Source organism: Trachurus trachurus, assembly GCF_905171665.1.
Source record: "Trachurus trachurus genome assembly, chromosome: 1".
Taxonomy (NCBI): domain Eukaryota; kingdom Metazoa; phylum Chordata; class Actinopteri; order Carangiformes; family Carangidae; genus Trachurus; species Trachurus trachurus.
Window position 1 is genome coordinate 28,097,212 of NC_139891.1, and position 23,661 is coordinate 28,120,872.

The 23,661-nt window shown below is 40.8% G+C and overlaps 2 protein-coding genes across 2 annotated transcripts; both read right to left on the reverse strand.

The window, feature by feature from the left end:
- Nucleotides 1–274: 274 nt before the first annotated feature.
- On the reverse strand, nt 275–8,066 carry LOC310985790 (microfibril-associated glycoprotein 4-like; the record flags this gene model as incomplete). Its single annotated transcript, XM_083971453.1, has 6 exons — nt 275–339; nt 4,638–4,787; nt 5,071–5,238; nt 5,584–5,680; nt 6,923–7,108; nt 8,055–8,066. 6 exons carry the CDS (start codon nt 8,064–8,066, stop codon nt 275–277), a joined length of 678 nt encoding a protein of 225 aa, XP_083827579.1.
- A 5,371-nt stretch (nt 8,067–13,437) lies between these two features.
- On the reverse strand, nt 13,438–19,870 carry LOC310985892 (microfibril-associated glycoprotein 4-like; the record flags this gene model as incomplete). Its single annotated transcript, XM_083971561.1, has 7 exons — nt 13,438–13,580; nt 14,543–14,625; nt 15,457–15,715; nt 16,484–16,651; nt 17,051–17,147; nt 17,869–18,054; nt 19,859–19,870. The coding sequence occupies 7 exons, from the start codon at nt 19,868–19,870 to the stop codon at nt 13,438–13,440; spliced, it is 948 nt and encodes a 315-aa protein (XP_083827687.1).
- Nucleotides 19,871–23,661: the final 3,791 nt, after the last annotated feature.

Genomic DNA, 23,661 nt, shown 5'->3' on the forward strand with positions numbered 1-23,661 from the left:
CACCTTTGCCAGCTGCCTAATCTGAAAGAAGCTGGACTTCACTACAGCACTAATTTGCCAATCCAATTTAAAATCAATGTCAATGTGGCCCTAATACTCCATGGTAACAAACTAAAACTGTTTAACATAGTGAAAAACTAGCTAGCTGAAAAAAAGTTGATTGTTCCCATGTCTCTTAAAATGCATTGCTTTGTGTGACCAGGCCGTTGGGGTTTGAGCTGTGGCAGCCGCCGTACCAGAATCCACCAAGATAATACTGAGCAGAGTTTATATCTCACACATCCTGGTCTTTGTCATAGGTGGTGAACTTCATGGAGTCAGCGAATGCTAAACTGTCCCCTAGAGACAACAGGGTCAAAATGTAATTTCCATTTGGAACAGGGGGAAAAATTGCAGTTAAATTAATCCGGCTAAAATAAATTTGTTCGTAGTGAAATCAGTGAAACTGCCAGATTTTTCTATTTTCTAAAATTACTTTTTACAGAATTCACCAAAAAAATTTAAATAATTAGCCTGTGTGTCCACAGTGAAACATTCAGCCTTCACCTGGCTCGTTGTTGAATACCTAAAAGTAAGAAAAGGAAACATTTCCACTGAAGCTACCCTCACCTGCCGCCCAGAACGAGCTGATATCCTTGATGTCCTAAAAAAGAGGAGGTGAAGGGAAAAGTGTCTCGAAAGTGGAGATGTCTGCTGTGGTCCTTTTTTTTTATAGCCGGTCAGCCATTAAAAAAAAAAAGTTTTATACAGGCTATATGTATATGAGGAGGAGGAGGAAGAAGAGGAGAAGGATGGGGAGGAGCAGGGTTAGAACATTATTATTAGCTTTGTTTTGAAGACTGAGGTTGTTTCTGTCATAAATGCAGATAAGACAAGACTTTTTATTGATCCCACTGATGGAGAATTTACAGCAGCAAATGAAAAGCAACAAAGGTAAATAAAATACTAAAAAGAGACATTGTAGCCTAAAGTTTAGACTTATTATTAGGGCCCGAGCCAGTGACAACGTCACAGGGAGGACCCTATTGTAATTCGACATGCACATTAGTCAACGTGCCAGCCGACGAGTAACAACAAGTAAGCAAGCAAGTAACCAAGTACTGCATAGACCTGGCAGCAAAAACCCCAGATATTGCAATGTTTATTATTATTATTTAGCTTCCCCACTTTTGAACGCGATTTCGACCCCTTTGCCATGCTCGAAAACTCACCAAATTTTAGTCGCAGGGGGGGAAGCCCGAAAATTGCGATTCTGTGGTGGTCTCGCATGTGGGCGTGGCCAAATGGCACCACAGCGCCCCCTAGACCGCGCATAGGGTATTAGGGTCTGCGACACCGATTTGTCCGAAACTTGGTAAACATATTCATCAACCCCAGATCTACAAAAAATCGCTTTACAGACATACCCGAAAACCAACAGGAAGTCGGCCATTTTGCTTCAAAGTTGGTTTACGCAAAACAAACTCCTCCGAGGGGTTACGCCCGATCGGCTCCAAATTGGGTAGAGAACATCGTCAGACCTAGCTGAGCTTAGCTTGTGCTCCGCAGGTCTGTAGCTCAAAGCGCTTGGCCTCTGGCGTGCCCCGAAGTTTGGCGACTGTTTCGGTGCTCGCCATGTAAATACGATTGGCTCTCATGCCCACATACTTGATCGTAGACGCTTCAAACTTGGTGCAAAAATCTAGGGAGAGACCCTGAACGATCCGACATATTATTTGCCTACGTCGCTCATAGCGCCCCCCGGTGGTAACAGGAAACGTACAAAAATTCGTTAAAAATACGTAGTTGACCAAATCGACTTCGTTCAACTTCTAATACATGCAGACCCGGATGGTGAAGCTACATCATGAACACTTTGACCCTACGAGCAACGGCGTCCGTGTGCCGCCGCGGCGAATGTGTATCTTCCCAATTTAAATTATGTTTGCCAATTACGCGCACATACTTCGTCGTAGCCACTTGAAATTCAAAGGACATGACGTTGGCTCCGCCCTGAACGTTTTGATGTATTGACTTCCTGCCTGGCTCATAGCGCCCCCCGGTGGTAACAGGAAGTACGCAAAAATTCTTTAAAAATCCATACTTCACCCGATCAACTTCATTCCACTTCTAATACATGCAGAACCAGTTGCTGAAGCTACATTATGAACGCTGTGAAGATACGACGAACGGCGTCCGTGTGCCGCCGCGGCGACTGACGATTTTTTATCGTACAATTACGTTTGCCTTTTTCGTGGCTTTAACGAAGTCGTGTCCTCACGAAATTTCATCCACAGGTCAAGAATGGCGAGCTCTTTCAGTGGATAGAGTCGTTTCCCATGGGCGTGGCAAAATGCCTCTATAGCGCCCCCTTGAAGTTTTTCCGAAATTCTCCATAGACAAATTTCACTTACTTTGTCATACACATACGAAACTCGACACACACGTGTATCATACCCAAACATACATAAAGTTGAATTGGAGCCACGCCCTAAACCCAACAGGAAGTCGGCCATTTTGGTTAGCATTTTTTTGACGTAAAACGAACTCCTCCGAGGGAGTTCGCCCGATTCACTTCAAATTGGGTACAGAACATCTACAGACCAAGCTGATTACGGCTTGTGCTCCGCAGGTCTGTAGGTCAAAGAGCGTGGCTGCTAGCGCACGGCCAATTTCCCGAATTCAGCTAAAAAGGTTTAAATGCTATCGCGCCCACAGATTTGATCGCAGCGGCTTCAAACTTGATGGACATGATGATGACATGACCCTGAACGATTTGACATATTAATTCCATACGTCACTCATAGCGCCCCCCGGTGGTAACAGGAAATGCCATATTTTGCATTGACATTGTCCGATCAGCTCGAAACTTCACATGTGTGATGAGGTAACGACCCTGAACGCAACGGCCCGCATCCCCTTACTGCCCCCTGGTGGACAAACCGTAAACTTGCCGTAACTCCATCGTACATTGTCCGATTTGCTCGAAACTTCACATGTGTGATGAGGCAACGACCCCAAACGCAACAGCCCACATCCCGGTACTGCCCCCTGGTGGACGAACCATAAACTTGCCGTAACTCCATCGTACATTGTCCGATTTGCTCGAAACTTCACGTGTTTGATGAGGGGACCGCCCTCGACGCAGCCGCCCACGTCCGGTGGCGCGCGGGGGTTTCGAAGAGCGACCCGGGGGAAGCGGGGACCAGGGGGCGTGGGAGCGGGACGCCGAGTGGCGTGGAACGAGGGCCCGTCATAGCCGCTTGCGGCTTTAATTATTATTATTATTATTAATCTTTATTGCAGACACAACAAGCGGTCCATATCAACAACAACAAACATGATAAAACAGATTTAAGACGGAGAGAGAGAAAAAGACAGACACACAGATAGAGAATCAACTCTCCACATAATTCATAAGCAGGCTATCCCACCAGTGTTTTCTAAGCCTGGATGAATACCTATAGCAGCTAAAGCCCCAATAATGCTGTTCCCCGAGTCATCCAGGCGGCACATAAAACGATACATTACATTTCGTAGAAATGCTTCACAATTGGGTACATTTAAATTAACAAAGAGTTGGCTCGCACTGTGCCACCTGGGCACCTGAAGCAACAACCTCAGTCCATCATTGTAGGCCACTATGAGCCACCGCATACTGCTTTTCTTATAGCTACACCAGAGGTGAGCTGTATACATAGGAGTACAGAAAGATCTAAACAGGGAACATTTAACATCAACTGAGCACATACTAAACCTACGAAGGAGCGTATTAGCTTGAGCATATTGCTTAGAACACTGCCTATAAATATCTCTACCGATACCAATCTTTGGACAGATATTCATGGTTCCCAGATGTTAAATCATGTTAACTTTTCCACCATGAGGTTGACAGTAGTGTTGTGAACTTTAGACACATGATCCAAACAGGATGAACTGTGACGACTCTGATGATCACATCATGACTTCTCCAGCACCATCATCTGCTCAAATTCTTCATTGATCCAACACTCCAGTTCATGACTTGTGAAACTAAAGATATTCCAATCAGCCTCATCTTTAATTTGTATTTAATGATAATTAGCATGTGCTACTAGTTGAAAAATCATACAGGAAAAAACTAAATCATTATGAGATAATTTTCTACGAGGAATTAAATTGATACTAAAAATGACAACTTAATAAAATAAAAACAAAGTTAAAACAAATCAAGTTTATTTATTTAATAATCACTCAGAACAGCATCAATCACAAATAATAATCATCACTAAACAATTTTTTTAATCAGAAAAAAAACAAAGAAACTGAATTTCAATACATCAGTGCATGAACCTGTTCAACAGAGTTATCATGTCTGACAGTGATTTTGAGACAAGATGAGTAGGAAAGAAAAAAAAACACATTTTATGATCATTTTGATTCAGAGGTTATTGTTGGCATTAAGTCCAGTCGGACTAGTGATTATATGCCCGAACATCCCAGCTCTTCAACCCTGATGGAGGGCGTGATTATCTCATTGATCTACAGCTGATCAGATCAATAAGTGCATGGATACTTAGCGACTGATCTGATTTTCATGGTGATGGTCTTAAGGGAGCTTTTCCATGTGACCCATTGGATTTGGAAACTTCCACAGGTCCAGACACTATTAGTGCCACCAGGTGCGTACAGGCCGTTGGGGTTTGAGGTGTGGCAGTTGTAGTACCAGAATCCACCAAGACAGTGGTGAGCACAGTTATTACCCCACACATCCTGGTCTTTGTCATAGGTGGTGAACTTCATGGAGTTGTGGGATGTTAAACTGTCCCCTAGAAACAACAGAGTCAAAATGTAATTTCCAATTGGAATTGGGGGGAAAATTGCAGTTAATCCAACTAAAATAAATGTGTTTCTTTATACAGTGAAATCAGCGCTAAACTGCTAAATTTTTCTATTTTCTAATTGTTTTTTTGTTTTTTTCACAGAATTCACAAAAATCATGTAGTATTTTTTTGCCTGTTTGTCCACAGTGAAACATTCAGCCTTCACCTGGCTCATTGTTAAATACCTAAAAGTAAGAAAAGGAAACATTTCCACTGAAGTGACCCTCACCTGCCGTTCCTCCTGTGAAGCCGCCCAGATCCAGCTGATATCCTTCCCTCTCAGAGTCGACGAAGAAAGACGAATACTGAGCAAAGGCCTCCCCTCCCTCAAAGTCCTCCATGTCCACCCGCAGCTCGTTCTTCTTCCTCATCGTCAGCAGGAAGATGTTGTCCAGACCTGAGGAGACACACACACACACACACACACACACACACACACACACACACACACACACACACACACACACACACACACAGCTCTGATTCCACTTCACCTCTTGCACCAAGGATCTATAATATTTCTCTACTTTCAGTTTCACTGCTAAATGCTCCGCTGTGTTCACCAGCCACTCACTGACTGTCTGACTGACATGTGCTGCTGCTGCAGGTTGTGCAGCTTCTTTTAGTTTTTCTTATTTATTTGGTAAAACCTGCTGCCTGTAGTGACTGAGAACAGCGTAATGAGAGCATATTTGATCCATAGATACTTTAATATACCTGTAATTCTCCCTCTAAGACTCACCCAGCCAATGCTCCCCTGCTACATTCCCAAATCCGTTCTTGTAATGTTCCCATGGCCTGTAGAAGTTTTCACTCCCATCCAACCTCCTCTGGAAGACCTGAGAGGGAGAATCACAACAATTCAGTCAACCAAAATAAAACTGTATTCAATTAGCAGGACTTGAGATCACTTAAAAAAAAGAAAGAAAACTAAAAAACTCTTTTCAACTGAACCAGGTGAGTTTGATGACTATCTGGTCTGTAAACAGCAATCACAGTTGCTGTAGTAGTGTCTTTTATTTTTCTGTCACACTGTGCTCTCTCACATGTTTAAGTGACAGAGATTCCTGATATGAACATCATCACAACAAACTGCTGTGGTGATGGACTAACTAAATTATACAACATGGACACTGGTAACTTTCTCAAACTTTCTAAAAACAAGTGTTTGCTGCTGTAAATGTTGTTTACTTGGGCTACTTCATGAGAAAATACATTTTAAAATGTTTTGTTATTATTAGGCTATATTTATAATTACAACATATATCATTTCAGGTCAACAAAATCAGGCATTTTTATTTATTTAAATACACTAATGTTTTTTTAAATATATTTTTCAATAAAAAAAAAAACTGTGCAAGCTGCCACAGGATGTGAACTCTTGACAACTGACAAATCAGATGATGATCATTTAAAGCAGAAGTGAGTGATCCGGTCGTTTTCGCTAATGCTGCGTTCCAGGCAGGCTTTTGAAATCATAAATTACAGCTTCAAGTCACAACTTACGACTTTGTAGCGTTCCAGGCAACCCACTCGTGTTTTTCCGACCTGTTTTACCGGTGAAAGTCACTATAACGGCCACTCGTAACTTCCGACCCGTGAACTCGTACCAGATTGAACTGGTACGACTTCACAGGTCGGAAAAAAACGAGTTTCCTTAAACGCACCATAACAGTCCTCGTCCCTACGTCGCCACATTCACGGCGTCCCTTGGCTGCACACACAGCCCTGCATGCCGTTCTCTCTCCTCATTGGATAAAAACTGTAGGATACGATAAATGTTTTCTCTTCGGCTCAGAGCAGAGCAGAGGGACTGACAGACCCGTGTTTCAGTCCAAACACTCTATGTAAGTGATTGCTGTCGGAAGATATAACTATTTAAGACTTATATTAACACAAATATATCACTTACTTCTGCTTTAAGTGACAAGTCTCAAAGGAGAGAAGTCACAACACTTGTTAAACACTGAAACAATATATATACTGTATTTTTTTTTTATCAAGCTCCACTTTTGAATTGGCTTTTTAAGTCTCATCGTCAAATATGAAATCTAATCAGATATGAGGTGTAGTGTACTGACGGTCCATCTGCCCCCGTCAGTGTCCATGTCACAGAGGACGTGCAGGGGTGAGGTGGGGCCTCCTGGGTAGATGGTGTACACCCCACTGGAGCTGGTGTTGTCATGGCGATACACGTCATCACAGTCAATGGGCAGGTAGCTCTGGTCCGATGCCACCGAAACCAGCAGCCCCACTAACAGTGTTACCTGGGTAGACAATAATAATATGGTAATGAACTTTATTTTCTACTTTATTTATATATAAATTCAGGGGTTCAGCATTATGTGTGATCCAACATGTCAAAATCAGCGCTCAAGTCAAGAAGGATCAGGATTGAGGAGTCACCATTGCTGCACATTGTAATAATGTATTACATTTACATCTCATGATGTAATAATGCCACATTTTGTAATAATCTGACGTATTTTGTAATAAAATTCTTGAAGGCAATATAAACTTTTTTTTACACAGCGGTTTGAAAAAGAGCATTGTGCTCGAAACGTCACTATGCTATTAAATCCTTGAAAGGGAGCTCTTATGGTGTGCAGATTTTTTCTTAGTTCTGGCAATATAAACTTTGCCACATTTTGTAATTAGTTGTTACATAATGCACCAAATTATTACAAAATGCAGGTATTGCATTAAGAAAATGTAATAATTTGATGCATTACAGTATGTACCAACAATGGTTATCATATTTTTGCGTTCAAGAATTTTATTACAAAATGCGGCATTGTTGCATCATGACAGTTTTCTTGTAAAATTATGACTTTAGTCTCAAAGTCTGTGATTTCTCTTTCTCAACGTGGCCCTAATACTCAGTCATAACAAACTATGTTAAACACAGTGAAAAACTAGCTAGCTAAACAAAAGTTGATAGTTCCCATGGTGAATTAAAATTAGTTGCTTTGTGTGACCACTGGGTCCAAACCCCAAAATACTCAGTTATCTATGGCAGATCAGTGTGAAAACTGAAAATATTTACAAAATAAGCATTAATCCTTTATTAAAATGGTTGATATTTTAGACAAACTTTCTACTGATTCAGTAATTTGCATTTGCATCAGGATGAAACAGAAACAGAAACACAAAAAAAGATACACACAATATTTTGTGTAAATTAAACGTGAGAGAGTCAGCTGCTCAACTTACCCAAAGACCCATGTCGCTGTTGCAGAGGTGAAGGGAAAAACTCTGAAAGGTTGGAGACTCGAAAGTGGAGATGTCTGTCGTGGTCCTGTTTTTATACAGGCTATTTTGGGTAAAAAAAAGGAAAAGCATGATAGAGAAGGAAGAGGTGAGTGTGAAGCGTGGGAAAGCTCTGTTAAGTTCGCGTGTGCAGCCACCTGCAGGGGGAGTGAAGGTCGGGCAATGTAGATAACGGCAACCTGCAAAATAAAGTGTAGCAATAACATATAAACAATTTGCCAACAACCATATATGAAGGAGACAGATGTTTAGCCTATCTGTTAACTGTAAAAACTTATAATACTCATCTTTGTGGTTAAATACATTGACAATTTAAGTTGAGCACTTACTGAGGATTTTTAGTATTTTTAATGCTACCACTATTATGGGTTGCTCATATAATTGCAAAATTCATATACTACATACTCTTAGTTTTTAGTATTATTTTGTTTGTTTGTTTGATCTTAAGTATACAACTGATTCTGTTAAACACACAACGATAAATTGCTAAAAAAAAATCCTACTTGTTGTGACCTTCTGAAACTCTTTACCTACTGATTGTCTTGTCATTACCATCTGCTGTAATCATGCATTATATGTTATTTTTACTTTAATTAGACTTTCAAGTCTCACAGGGGGGAATGTTGCGTCAAAAATGGAAAAGTTCTGAGAAGGTAGAGGTGAGATGAGTGCAAAGCGTGGGAAAGCACCGTTAAGTTCGCGTGTGCAGCCACCTGCAGGGGGAGTCAAGGTCGGGCAATGTAGATAACGGCAACCTGCAAAATAAAGTGTAGCAATAACATGTAAACAATTTGCCAACAACCATATATGAAGGAGACAGATGTTTAGCCTATCTGTTAACTGTAAAACTTATTTTACTTACTTAGTATTCATCTTTGTGGTTCAATACATTGACAATTTAAGTTGAGCACTTACTGAGGATTTGTAGTATTTTTAATGCTACCACTATTATGGGTTGCTCATATAATTGCAAAACTCATATACTACATACTCTTAGTTTTTAGTATTTTTTTGTTTCCGATCTTAAGTATACAACTGATTCTGTTAAACATACAACGATAATTTGCTAAAAAAAAAAAAATCCTACTTGTTCTGACCTTCTGAAACTCTTTACCTACTGATTGTCTTGTCATTACCATCTGCTGTAATCATGCATTATATGTATTTTTTTACTTTAATGAGACTTCCAAGTCTCACAGGGGGATATGTTGCGTAAAAAATGGAAAAGTTCTGAGAAGGTAGAGGTGAGATGAGTGCAAAGCGTGGGAAAGCACCGTTAAGTTCTCGTGTGCAGCCACCTGCAGGGGGAGTCAAGGTCGGGCAATGTAGATAACGGCCACCGGCAAGATAGAGTGGTGCCAAAGACGCTGAACTTGGGTGAACTCGCTACGTGGCAAAATGTGATACAGTCGCCGTATAGGGTGGAGATTATGTTGATGAAAGATCGCAACATGACATCTGGACAAATCACAGGGCGTACACTGGGGAAGAAGTGTCATGTTCACCTCTCATTTTAATAAGAAGGCAGGGCTTTTACAGTACAGTATAAAAACAAAGTCACAGAGATAAAGGGCCCTAGTTTGCTGGCGCAGCGCAGGTGGCGCAAGGTAGCGCAGCCGGTCTAATGCAAGTTTCGACCAGCGCAGCCGAGCGCAAAGTCAGATTGGAAGATTGGCAGATCGCGCTGCGCTGAGATAGGCGTGGCGGCGCAGCAGGGGGAGGCGTCACAGATTCTGCTTGGTGCAGTGGAAGTTTCGTCCGAAAATGTCCCGCCGAAGTTGCGCTGAAAGCTCGCCACCTCCAACCAGGTCTAGTCTCAGCGCAGCGCGGAGCGCAGCAGGTGCAGTGGAAGTTTGGCTGACTGACCTGCAGTGCACACACGTCACCAAGACCTCACAGGCAGATCTCCACAGTTCCAGACACATTTCAATGCAATAAATATCCACAATAACCACTATTTAATGCAACTAATGGAATCAACACGTGAATTTATATCTATATAGATTGTCCCGTCACATCTGACGTCAGATCAAAGCAGAGATCAAAGGCTGTGGCACGCGTAAAGGAAACTCCACCTGAATTAACACAGCAGGGACGAACTGGCACTGAAAAGCAGCTGTGGATGTCCCAAGCAGGACTGAGGGTGGATGACTGCATGTCGCTGCCGTGTTGAGATACCACTCTGCCCTTGTGATGATCGCTTTATTTATTTATTTACTTATTAATTCATTAGCGCCAGCGACCAGATCAGGCAGCCGTAATGAAAAACAAAACACAAATCTTCATCTCTCTTAGTCCAGTATATAGCCTATACTCAGCATCTCTATCACAGAGAAAAAAGAGAAAAAAAAGAGACGGACAGAGAGAGAGAGAGAGAGAGAGAGAGAGAGGAGGACAGAGAGAGAGAGAGAGAGGAGGACAGAGAGAGAGAGAGAGAGGGAGAGAGAGAGAGAGCGCGTCCTTGCTGATTTCATCCACATGGTGTGTGTTTATGTTGTGATTAGTGTAGCCTACACCTCTGATCTTATACACAGGGTTTGAATAAATGTGAGTTTCTTTATTAGTTTATTAGTTGTTGTTTCTTAGATTGCGTAGGGGTTCTCAGTGTATCAGATCAATCCTGGTTAAGTATATTAGTAAACTCATTATTGGTCACTCTGAGCTCGGACCTCCGGGGAAACAGCTGTTTCCTCCTGTGAGAGGTTCGGCCTCTGGCGTCGCTGTCTCCTCCGTCCATGTCCAAGTATAAAATGACAAACTTGCAGCGCGCATCACCCGCCGCGCAGTTAAAGGTGAGGAGAGGAGCTCCTTTGATTGGTGAAGATCTGACTCGGCTGTGTCAAACCCACTCCACGCCTTTCTCTCCTCCTTCTGTCTCCCTCCCGCCCTCTCTCCTCCCTCTTTGCCGTTTGCGCCGGTGGGAGGGACGAGGGGAGGGGTTGCGCCGGTCTAAGTCTGACTGCGCGGCCCAGCAAACTTGCGAAATGGACCTGGGCCACACCCCGTTGACGTGGCGAAGCTGCGCTGATCACAGACTTCACCTGGTCGACGAAACTAGGGCCCAAGAAGTTTAGTCTGGTCCGGAACAGGCTCGGCTTTATGTCCATTTTTTTTGGGTGTAAACTCTAATGCACTGAACTTCGTCTCTGTCTTTTCTAATCATTTTTGTGAAGTTATATTGACGCTTTGATGAGTATTTTTCTGACTTTTTGAACCCTTTTGGATACTTTCATTTGTATCATTGAATGTGGGAAATAAAGATCCTCGATCACAACTGACCCTGTTTTGGATCCTAATTTTTTCTCCAACAGTGAATGAGGAGGAGGAAGAGGAGAAGGTTGAGGAGGAGCAGGGTCGGGAAATTATTATTAGCTTTATTTTTAAGATACAGCTTGAGGTGGAAAATGTACTTGTTACAGCAGCAGATGAAATTCAACAAAGGTAAAAAATGAAATATTCAAAAGAGACATTGTAGCCTAAAGTTTAGACTTATATTACTGATACCAAACTTTGGACAAATATTCATGGTTCCCAAATGTTAAATCATTATAATTCTAATCCTGTGCCACTATGAAGTTAGTGTTGTGAACTTTAGCCTTTAGACTTCTCCTCCAGCACCATCATCTGCTCAAAATTTTCATTTATCCAACACTCCAGTTCATGACTTGCAAAACTAAAGATGCTCCAATCAGTCTAATCTTTATTTGTATGTAGTGCTAATTAGCATGTACTTCCTCCTACAATGAGGAATAAAATCGATACTAAAAAATGACAACACTGAAGTTAAAATGATCAAGTTTATTGGATAATCACTCAGATCAGAATCAATCACAAACAATAATCACTAAATACAATTTTTGATATGAAAAAAAAAAATCAGGAAACTGAATTTAAATGTATCAGGTATTAAAACATAGGAAGCAAGTGCATGCACCTGTTCAAAAGAGTTATCATGTCTGACAGTGATTTTGAAACAAGATGAGTAGGAAAGAAACAAAAAACACATTTTATGATCATTTTGATTCAGAGGTTATTGTTGGCATTAAGTCCAGTCGGACTAGTGATTATATGCCCGAACATCCCAGCTCTCCAACCAGGGCGTGATTATCTCATTGATCTACAGCTGATCAGATCAATAGGTGCATGAATACTGATTTTCATGGTGATGGTCTTTAGGGAGTTATAGCCTTTCCATGTATATAGGATTTGGACACTTCCATATGCGACACCATCAGGTGCGTACTCAACTCTCAACTTTCAACTGAACTTTGTTTATATAGCACTTTAAAACAACCACAGTTGAAAACAAAGTGCTGTACATAGAGACATAAAACAATTAAAGGCAATAAAATAAATATAACAGACAGTAGAATAGTTGTTTCATTATTTTTAAAAGCAATTAAAAACAATAAAACAATAAATAAAAGCAAACCATAAAAAATTAAAACACGAACAGAGTCTCATGCAGAGTTGAAAGCCAGGGAGTAAAAATGGGTTTTAAGACTAGTTTTAAAATGGACAGTGAGGAGACTTGTCTGATGTGCAACGGCAGCTCGTTCCATAATCTTGGAGCAGCAGTGGAGAAAGCTCTGTCCCCTCTGAGCTTCCGTCTGGACCTCGGTACCTCCAGGAGCAGCAGGTCAGCTGACCTGAGGCACCGAGCAGGAGCGTAGGGTTGAAGGAGCTCAGAGAGGGAAGGGGGGGCCAGACCATTTAAAGACTTAAAAACAAATGAAAGATCTTAAAGTGGACTGTAAAGTGCACAGGCAGCCAGTGGAGGGAGGCCAGGGTGGGAGTTATATGCTCCCTCTTACGTGCTCCAGTTAGGAGGCGAGCGGCTGCAGTTTGCACCAGCTGGAGACGTGCAAGGGAGGACTGACTGACTCCAAAACAAAGTGCATTGCAGTAATCCAGCCGAGATGTTATAAAGGTGTGGATCACTGTCTCAAAGTGCTTGAGTGTGAGGAAAGGCTTCACCTTTGCCAGCTGCCTAATCTGAAAGAAGCTGGACTTCACTCCAACACTAATTTGCCGATCCAATTTAAAATCACTGTCAACGTGGCCCTAATACTCCATGGTAACAAACTAAAACTGTTTAACATAGTGAAAAACTAGTTAGCTGAACAAAAGTTGATAGTTCCCATGTCACTTAAAATGCATTGCTTTGTGTGACCACTGGGTCCAAACCCCAAAATACTCAGTTAACTGTGGTAGATCAGTGTGGAAGCTGAAAATATTTACATAATAAGCATTAATCCTTTATTAAAATGGATGATATTTCAGTGTGTTTTGACAATTGGACTCAATGATATTTGACAGGTATTGTCTACAGGCCGTTGGGGTTTGTGCTGTGGCAGCCGCCGTACCAGAATCCACCAAGATAATACTGAGCAGAGTTTATATCCCACACATCCTGGTCTTTGTCATAGGTGGTGAACCTCATGGAGTCAGCGAATGATAAACTGTCCCCTAGAAACAACAGAATCAAAATGTAATTTCCATTTGGAACAAGGAGGGGGGGGGGGGGGGGGGATTGCAGTGAAGTTAATCCAGCTAAAATAAATTTGTTTGTAGTGAAATCAGTGAAACTGCCAAATTTAGCTATTTTCGAAAATTATTTTTTACAGAATTCAGAAAAAAAAAATGTTTAGCCTGTTTGTCCACAGTGTAACATTCAGCCTTCACCTGGCTCATTGTTGAATACCTAAAAGTAAGAAAATGAAACAATTCCACTGAAGTGACCCTCACCTGCCACCCAGATCGAGCTGATATCCTTGATGTCCTAAAAAAGAGGAGGTGAAGGGAAAAGTGTCTCAAAGTGGAGATGTCTGCTGTGGTCCTGTTTTTATAGCTGGTCAGCCATTAAAAAAAATGTTTTATACAGGCTATATGTATATAAGGAGGAGGAGGAAGAAGAGGAGAAGGATGGGGAGGAGCAGGGTTAGAAAATTATTATTAGCTTTGTTTTGAAGATCATGTAAAGCTTGAAGTTGTTTCTGTCATAAATGCAGATAAGACAAGACTTTTTATTGATCCCACTGATGGAGAATTTACAGCAGCAAATGAAAAGCAACAAAGGTAAATAAAATACCAAAAAGAGACACTAAAGTTTAGACTTATTATTACTATTATTAATCTGTATTGCAGACACAACAAGCGGTCCATATCAACAACAACAAACATGATAAAACAGATTTAAGAAGGAGAGAGAGAAAAAGACAGACACACAGATAGAGAATCAACTCTCCACATAATTCATAAGCAGGCTATCCCACCAGTGTTTTCTAAGCCTGGATGAATACCTATAGCAGCTAAAGCCCCAATAATGCTGTTCCCCGAGTCATCCAGGCGGCACATAAAACGATACATTAAATTTCGTAGAAGTGCTTCACAATTGGGTACATTTAAATTGACAAAGAGTTGGCTCGCACTGTGCCACCTGGGCACCTGAAGCAACAACCTCAGTCCATCATTGTAGGCCACTATGAGCCGCTGCATACTGCTTTTCTTATAGCTACACCAGAGGTGAGCTGTATACATAGGTGTACAGAAAGATCTAAACCGGGAACGTTTAACATCAACTGAGCACATACTAAACATACGAAGGAGCGTATTGCTTAGAACACTGCCTATAAATATCTCTACCAATCTTTGGACAGATATTCGTCGTTCCCAGATGTCAAATCATAATAACTTTTCCTCGAGTGCCACCATGAGGTTGACAGTAGTGTTGTGAACTTTAGACACATGATCCAAACAGGATGAACTGTGACGACTCTGATGATCACATGACTTCTCCTCCAGCACCATCATCTGCTCAAATTCTTCATTTATCCAACACTCCAGTTCATGACTTGTGAAACTAAAGATGTTCCCATCAGTCTCATCTTTAATTTGTATTTAATGCTAATTAGCATGTACTACTAGTTGAAAAATCATACAGGAAAAACCTAAATAATTATGAGATAATTTTCTACGAGGAATTAAACTGATACTAAAAATGACAACTTCGAAAATAAAACAAACAATCAAGTTTATTTATTTAATAATCACTCAGAACAGCATCAATCACAAACAATAATCATCACTAAACAATTTTTTTTAAACAGAAATAAACAAAGAAACTGAATTTCAATACATCAGTGCATGAACCTGTTCAACAGAGTTATCATGTCTGACAGTGATTTGGAAAGATGAGTAGGAAAGAAAAAAAAAACACATTTTATGATCATTTTGATTCAGAGGTTATTGTTGACATTAAGTCCAGTCGGACTAGTGAACCCTGATGGAGGCCGTGATTATCTCATTGATCTACAGCTGATCAGATCAATAAGTGCATGGATACTTAGCGACTGATCTGATTTTCATGGTGATGGTCTTAAGGGAGTTAGAGCCTTTCCATGTGTACCATTGGATTGGGAAACTTCCACAGGTCCAGACATTATTAGGGCCACCAGGTGCGTACAGGCCATTGGGGTTTGCAAAGTGGCAGCTCTTGTACCAGAATCCACCAAGATTATGGTGAGCACAGTTATTACTCCACACATCCTGGTCTTTGTCATAGGTGGTGAACTTCATGGAGTTGTGGTATGTTAAACTGTCCCCTAGAAACAACAGAGTCAAAATGTAATTTCAGTTTGGAACGGGGAAAGAAATTGTAGTTAAAGCAGAAGTAAGTGGTCCGGTCGTTTTCGCTAATGCTGCGTTCCAGGCAGGCTTTTGAAATCGTAAATTACAGCTTCAAGTCACAACTTATGACTTTGTAGCGTTCCGGGCAACCCACTCGTGTTTTTCCGACCTGTTTTACCGGTGAAAGTCACTATAACGGCCACTCATAACTTCCGAGCGGTGAACTCCTACCAGATCGAACTGGTATGACTTCACGGTCGGAAAAAATACGAGTTTCCTTGAACGCACCATAACAGTCCTCGTCCCTACGTCGCCACATTCACGGCGTTCCTTGGCTGCACACACAGCCCTGCATGCCGTTCTCTCTCCTCATTGGATAAAAACTGTAGGATACGATAAATGTTTTCTCCTCGGCTCAGAGCAGAGCAGAGGGACTGACAGACCCGTGTTTCAGTCCAAACACTCTATGTAAGTGATTGCTGTCGGAAGATATAACTATTTAAGACTTATATTAACACAAATATATCACTTACTTCTGCTTTAATCCAGTTAAAGGAAATGTGTTTGTTCAGTGAAACTGCCAAAATTTTCTATTTTCTAAAATTATTTTTTACAGAATTCACAAAAATCATGTAGTATTTTTAAGCCTGTTCATCAACAGTGTAACATTCAGCCTTCACCTGGCTCATTGTTGAATACCTAAAAGTAAGAAAAGGAAACATTTCCACTGAAGTGACCCTCACCTGCCGTTCCTCCTGTGAAGCCGCCCAGATCCAGCTGATATCCTTCCCTCTCAGAGTCGACGAAGAAAGACGAATACTGAGCAAAGGCCTCCCCTCCCTCAAAGTCCTCCATGTCCACCCGCAGCTCGTTCTTCTTCCTCATCGTCAGCAGGAAGATGTTGTCCAGACCTGAGGACACACACACACACACACACACACACACACACACACACACACACACACACACACACACACACACACACACACACACACACACACACACACACACACACACACACACACACACACACACACACACACACAGCTCTGATTACACTTCACCTCTTGCACCAAGGATCTATAATATTTCTTGTCTTTCAGTTTCACTGCTAAATGCTCCGCTGTGTTCACCAGCACTGACTGTCTGACTGACATGTGCTGCTGCTGCAGGTTGTGCAGCTTCTTTTAGTTTTTTCTTTTTGTTTTTTTGTAAAAGTCTCTGCCTGTAGTGACTGAAAACAGCGTAATGAGAGCATATTTGATCCATAGATACTTTAATATACCTGTAATTCTCCCTCTAGGACTCACCCAGCCAGTGCTCCCCTGCTACATTCCCAAATCCGTTCTTGTAATGTTCCCATGGCCTGTAGAAGTTCTCACTCCCATCCAACCTCATCTGAAAGACCTGAAAGGGAGAATCACAACAATTCAGTCAACCAAAATAAAACTGTATTCAATTAGCTGGACTTGAGATCACTTAAAAGAAAAAAAAGAAAAGTCTTTTCAACTGAACCAGGTGAGTTTGATGACTATCTGGTCTGTAAACAGCAATCACAGTTGCTGTAGTGTCTTTTATTTTTCTGTCACACTGTGCTCTGTCACATGTTTAAGTGACAGAGATTCCTGATATGAACATCATCACAACAAACTGCTGCGGTGATGGACTAACTAAATTATACAACATGGACACTGGTAACTTTCTCAGACTTTGTAAAAACAAGTGTTTGCTGCTGTAAATATTGTTTACTTGGGCTACTTCATGAGACCATACATTTTAAAATGTTTTGTTATTATTAGGCTATATTTAATTAGAACATAATATATCATTTCAGGTCAACAAAATCAATCAGACATTTTCATTTACTTAAATACACTAATGTTTTTTTCTTATATATATAGTATATATTTTTTAATGAAAAAAATTGCCAGTGGATGTGAACTCTGACAGCTGACGAATCAGATGATGATCATTTAAGTGACAAGTCTCAAAGGAGAGAAGTCACAACACTTGTTGAAAACTGAAACAATACATTTTTTTTTTATCAATGGCTCCACTTTTGTTTTGGCTTTTTAGGTCTCATCGTCAAATCTGAACTCTAATCAGATATGAGGTGTAGTGTACTGACGGTCCATCTGCCCCCGTCAGTGTCCATGTCACAGAGGACGTGCAGGGGTGAGGTGGGGCCTCCTGGGTAGATGGTGTACACCCCACTGGAGCTGGTGTTGTCATGGCGATACACGTCATCACAGTCAATGGGCAGGTAGCTCTGGTCCGATGCCACCGAAACCAGCAGCCCCACTAACAGTGTTACCTGGGTAGACAATAATAATATGATAATGAATTTTATTTATATATTCATTTAGGGGTTCAGCATTATGTGTGATCCAACATGTCATAAGCAGCGCTCAAGTCAAGAAGGATCAGGATTGAGGAGTCACCATTGCTGCACTTTGTAATAATGTATTACATTTTCCCTTCATGATGTAATAACGCAATATAAAAAAAGCCACATTTTGTATTCAGTTGTTACATAATGCACCAAACATAATGACTTTACTCTCATAAATTCATGACTTTGTTCTCGTAATATTGACTTTTTTCTCGTAAAATTATGACTTTATTCTTGTAATATCATGATTTTATTATCTCATAAACTTTATTCTCGTAAATTTAAAACCTTATTCTCAAAGTCTGTGATTTTTCTTTCTCAACGTGGCCCTGATACTCTGTCATAACAAATTACGTGTGTTAAACATAGTGGAAAACCAAGGGGGCAGTTGTCGGTCTGAGTAGTGAAGCTCACTTCCGCGTTCAAAAAACTGCAATCCCCCCGGCTTCCTCTGGGGGCTGGTGTCAGAAGGGAGCATTCCCCATAGACCCCCATGTTAAAATAGCCGACTTTACGTCCTCAGTAAACATGTTAAAGACCCACTCCCGTGAAAATCGTGTTTTTTGAGCTTTTCACATGTTCCTGTGGCATTTTTCTTGTGTTAGAGCACATATCAGCAGAAAAGGAAGTGCAAAATTGCATTTCTGAGTTTTTCTGCCTTCAAATTGCTGTGAACCAATGGCAGATGCAAACTGGCAGTTTCAGGGAGACTGGAGCTGATGTGTCACAGCTCCAGGGGAGGGCACTAGTGCTACAAGCTCCCGCCCTGCGCTGCATCTGGCTCAGAGGTGAAAGACTTGACAGCTCGGTGTAGCTGTAACAGTATAACAGGTATAGCTAACCTGGTAGAGCAGCTTGCACTGTGAGCAAGGACTATGTTCCAGTCTGGGATCGAATCCCAGTGTGGAGTTTTACGCTAAATGCGCTGAATCTGTAATTGTACAATGTCCAGCTGTCAGCGAGCGGGGGGGTGGGGTGCGAGGAGGTGGCTGGGCGGGTGCAGAACAGCGCAGTCTCCGCCCACCCTCCAGAGGTGCATTGCTAATGTGCATGGCTAATGAGCTGGTTTTAAAATGGCCGAAAAGGGTCGCGGGAGTGGGACTTTAAAAGCCTGGTACCATTACGTTCTTTGGTCTCAACCGATAGTTTCTACCCCCGCACACACTCTGAGGGGGGGGAATTTTTTTTAAACTCTACCGTTTTACTGTTATTAGGTTAAAATTCTGGCCAATTAGGGCGCGGAAACGTTGAGTGACAGGTCCGGAGACCGCTGCTTCGAGGCCAGTGGGCGGGTTCTCGGCCGGCTAACGGCCGCACCGCTCCAAATATGGCAAGTCAAATCCAACATGGCACGGTTCAAACCCCCATAGTAGCGGCACAAAACAGACTCACCAAAACCAATAGGTGATGTCACGGACGCTACGTCCATTCTTTTTACAGTCTATGTGAAAAACTAGCTAGCTAAACAAAAGTTGATAGTTTCCATGGTGACCTTGTGTTGCTTTGTGTGACCACTGGGTCTAAACCCCAAAATACTCAGTTAACTGTGGTAGATCACTGTGAAAACTGAAAATATTTACATAATAAGCATTAATCCTTTATCAAAATGGTTGATATTTCAGATAAACTTTCAGGATGAAACAGAAACTAGGCCTACTTACACAAAAACAGATACACACAATATTTAGTGTAAATTAAATGTGAGAGAGTCAGCTGCTCAACTTACCCAAAGACCCATGTCGCTGTCGCAGAGGTGAAGGGAAAAACTCTGAAAGGTTGGAGACTCAAAAGTGGAGATGTCTGCCGTGGTCCTGTTTTTATACAGGCTATGTTGGGTAAAAAAAAAAGGAAAAGCATGATAGAGAAGGAAGGGGTGAGTGTGAAGCGTGGGAAAGAACTGTTAAGTTCGCGTGTGCAGCCACCTGCAGGGGGAGTGAAGGTCGGGCAATGTAGATAACGGCAACCTGCAAAATAAAGTGTAGCAATACCATGTAAACAATTTGCCAACAACCATATATGAAGGAGACAGATGTTTAGCCTATCTGTTAACTGTAAAACTTATAGTATTCATCTTTGTGGTTAAATACATTGACAATTTAAGTTGAGCACCATTGAGGATTTTTATTATTTTTACCACTATTATGGGTTGCAACTAAATGTGGTCTGACTCATATAATACATACTTTTAGTTTTTAGTATTTTTTAGTTTCTGATTTAAAGTATACAACACAATGATAAATTGCTAAAAAAAAAAAAAAACTCCTACTTGTTCTGACCTTCTGAAACTCTTTACCTATTGTCTTGTCATTACCATCTGCTGTAATCATGCATTATATGTAATTTTTACTTTAATGAAACTTTCAAGTCTCACAGGGGGGAATGTTGCGTAAATAATTGAAAAGTTCTGAGAAGGTAGAGGTGGGATGAGTGCAAAGCGTGGGAAAGCACCGTTAAGTTCGCGTGTGCAGCCACCTGCAGGGGGAGTCAAGGTCGGGCAATGTAGATAACGGCCACCGGCAAGATAGAGTGGTGCCAAAGACGCTGAACTTGGGTGAACTCGCTACGTGGCAAAATGTGATACAGTCGCCGTATAGGGTGGAGACTATGTTGATGAAAGATCGCAACATGACATCTGGACAAATCACAGGGCGTACACTGGGGAAGAAGTGTCATGTTCACCTCTCATTTTAATAAGAAGGCAGGGCTTTTACAGTACAGTATAAAAACAAAGTCACAGAGATAAGAAGTTTAGTCTGGTCCGGGACAGGCTCGGGTTTATGTCCATTTTTTGGGTGTAAACTCTAATGCACTGAACTTCGTCTCCGTCTTTTCTAATCATTTTTGTGAAGTTTTATTGACGCTTTGATGAGTATTTTTCAGACTTTTTGAACACTTTTGGATACTTTCATTTGTATCATATAAGGTGGAAAATAAAGATCCTCGATCACAACTGACCCTGTTTTGGATCCTATTTTTTTCTCCAACAGTGAATGGAGGAGGAGGAAGAGGAGAAGGTTGAGGAGGAGCAGGGTCGGGAAATTATTATTAGCTTTATTTTGAAGATACAGCTTGAGGTGGAAAATTGACTTGTTACAGCAGCAGATGAAAAACAACAAAGGTAAAAAATTAAATATTTAAAAGAGACATTGTAGCCTAAAGTTTAGACTTATATTACTGATATAAATCTTTGGACAGATATTCATGGTTCCCAGATGTTAAATCATTATAATTTTAATCCTTTAGTGCCACTATGAAGTTAGTGTTGTGAACTTTAGACACATGATCCAAACAGGATGAACTGTGATGACTCTGATGATCACATGACTTCTCCTCCAGCACCATCATCTGCTCAAATTTTTTAATTTATCCAACACTCCAGTTCATGACTTGTGAAACTAAAGATGTTCCAATCAGTCTCATCTTTATTTGTATTTAGTGCTAATTAGCATCTACTACCCGTTGAGAAAAACAGAGGAAAAAAAGGAACTCCTTATAAATATCAGTGAGATAATTCTCTACATTGAGGAATAAAACTGATACTAAAAAATGACAGCATTGAAGTTAAAACAAATATGTCTATTTATATGATAATCACTCAGATCAGCATCAATCACAAACAATAATCAATACAATTTTTGATATGAAAAATGCATCAGATATAAAAAAAAAACATAGGAAGCAAGTGCATGAACCTGTTCAACAGAGTTGTCATGTCTGACAGTGATTTTGAAACAAAATGAGTAGGAAAGAAAAACAGAAAAACACATTTCATGATGATTTTGATTCAGAGGTTACTGTTGGCAATCCCATCGATCACAAAAGTGACCATAAGAAATATTTCTAGTTGAGAATCCCTGAAAATGTCAGTAAATGGAGTATCAACATATTTTCAAAACATACTAAAGCAAAAAACCCTCCTGATCACATGTGTGCAGTTTCACATGTCTAGTGTAAATGGTCACATGATCAGAGCTGATTACTTCCTGGTTGCACATCCAAGGAAGATGGCTGCATCAAAGCCCTGACAAAGAAGGTCAGTAAAGAAGGTTGACATAAAGATAAGCAAAGTTTTTTTTGGGACACATCATCTTTAAGGTGTCTAGTGTTGATATATGCATCTACAATCACTCAACTGTGTTTTGTGTGGTCACAGAATGAGTAAAATTGTCTACGGTAACAATAGTGACCGGTGGGATAACACAGTGGAAGTAGCTAACTTTCTAATCTGTTATTTTTTTTAATTTATATTTAATTTGAATCAAATACAGTATTTGTTGGACCTTACAGACCCTAAAGCATTTTAGTTAACTCATATCTCAAGGTAAAATTGACACTGTCCCCACTGACTGTGATACGGACAATAAGGGTGAGACAGGCCAATTGCCAGCCAGGCTGTTGAATGAAAGTTAGGCAAAAATATTATGATAGAAACAATGTTATAAGGGATGATAACTTCCCTCTCACCACTACCCCACTTCCACCCACTGTTGGTGAAGAGGCAAATCCCTCTACCCACCAGAGCAGCCATGGGCAAACTCTTCCACAAAGGGCCGTGTGGCTGCAGGTTTCTGTTCCAACCAAGCAGGAACACACCAGACTTGATTCATATCATCAGCTGAATTCAGTCTTCAGACAGTTGATTGGTCAAACTGTGGTCTCTTCATTGGTTGGAACAAAAACCTGCAGTCACACAGCCGTTTGTGGAAGAGTTTGCTCATGCCTCCACCAGACGGTCCAGACAGATAAGCCAAGGAACAAGTTGCGGGATGGTCAAAAATAAAATCTAAACATTCAAACAATATTTACATGGTCCCTGTACAACGCACTCATGAGCAGTCACCTCTTCTACAGAGATGTTTTAGAAAGTCTCATACATACACGGGTCAGTGACAAATAGGGGTTGGCAAGATGAGCAATTCATGAATTTTCTTAAAAAATAGTTTTAAAAGCTTGCATCAAATTTGTTAAAATGTACATATTGTAGTCATGTTGGTTTTATGTCTTTTGAAATTACATTTGAACCTGAACAAAGTAAGACTGAGGTTATGCAGGTTACCTCTATTCTGAGTGACCCCATGTTTAGTGAACTATGTCAATATTGCACTAAAAAATTACATTTATAATGGTAAAATGAAAAGTACACTAAAGCAATATTGCACTAAAATGCAAATCCAACAAAATTCCAATATGCATGTCTTAAATGTTGCACAAATGTAACAATGGAAATGTTGATAGGCGTCTTTTTGTTTTTGCTTTCAGTTGTTCTACATGTTTTTGATATGTCAAATAGTCACACTGTTATTTGACAGGTATTGTCTAAAGGCTGTTGGGGTTTGTGCTGTGGCAGCCGCCGTACCAGAATCCACCAAGATAATACTGAGCACAGTTTATATCCCACACATCCTGGTCTTTGTCATTGGTGGTGAACTTCATCAGTGAATTATAAACTGTCCCCTAGAAACAACAGAATCAAAATGTAATTTTCATTTGGAACGGGGGGAAAAAAATTGCAGTTAAGTTAATCCAGCT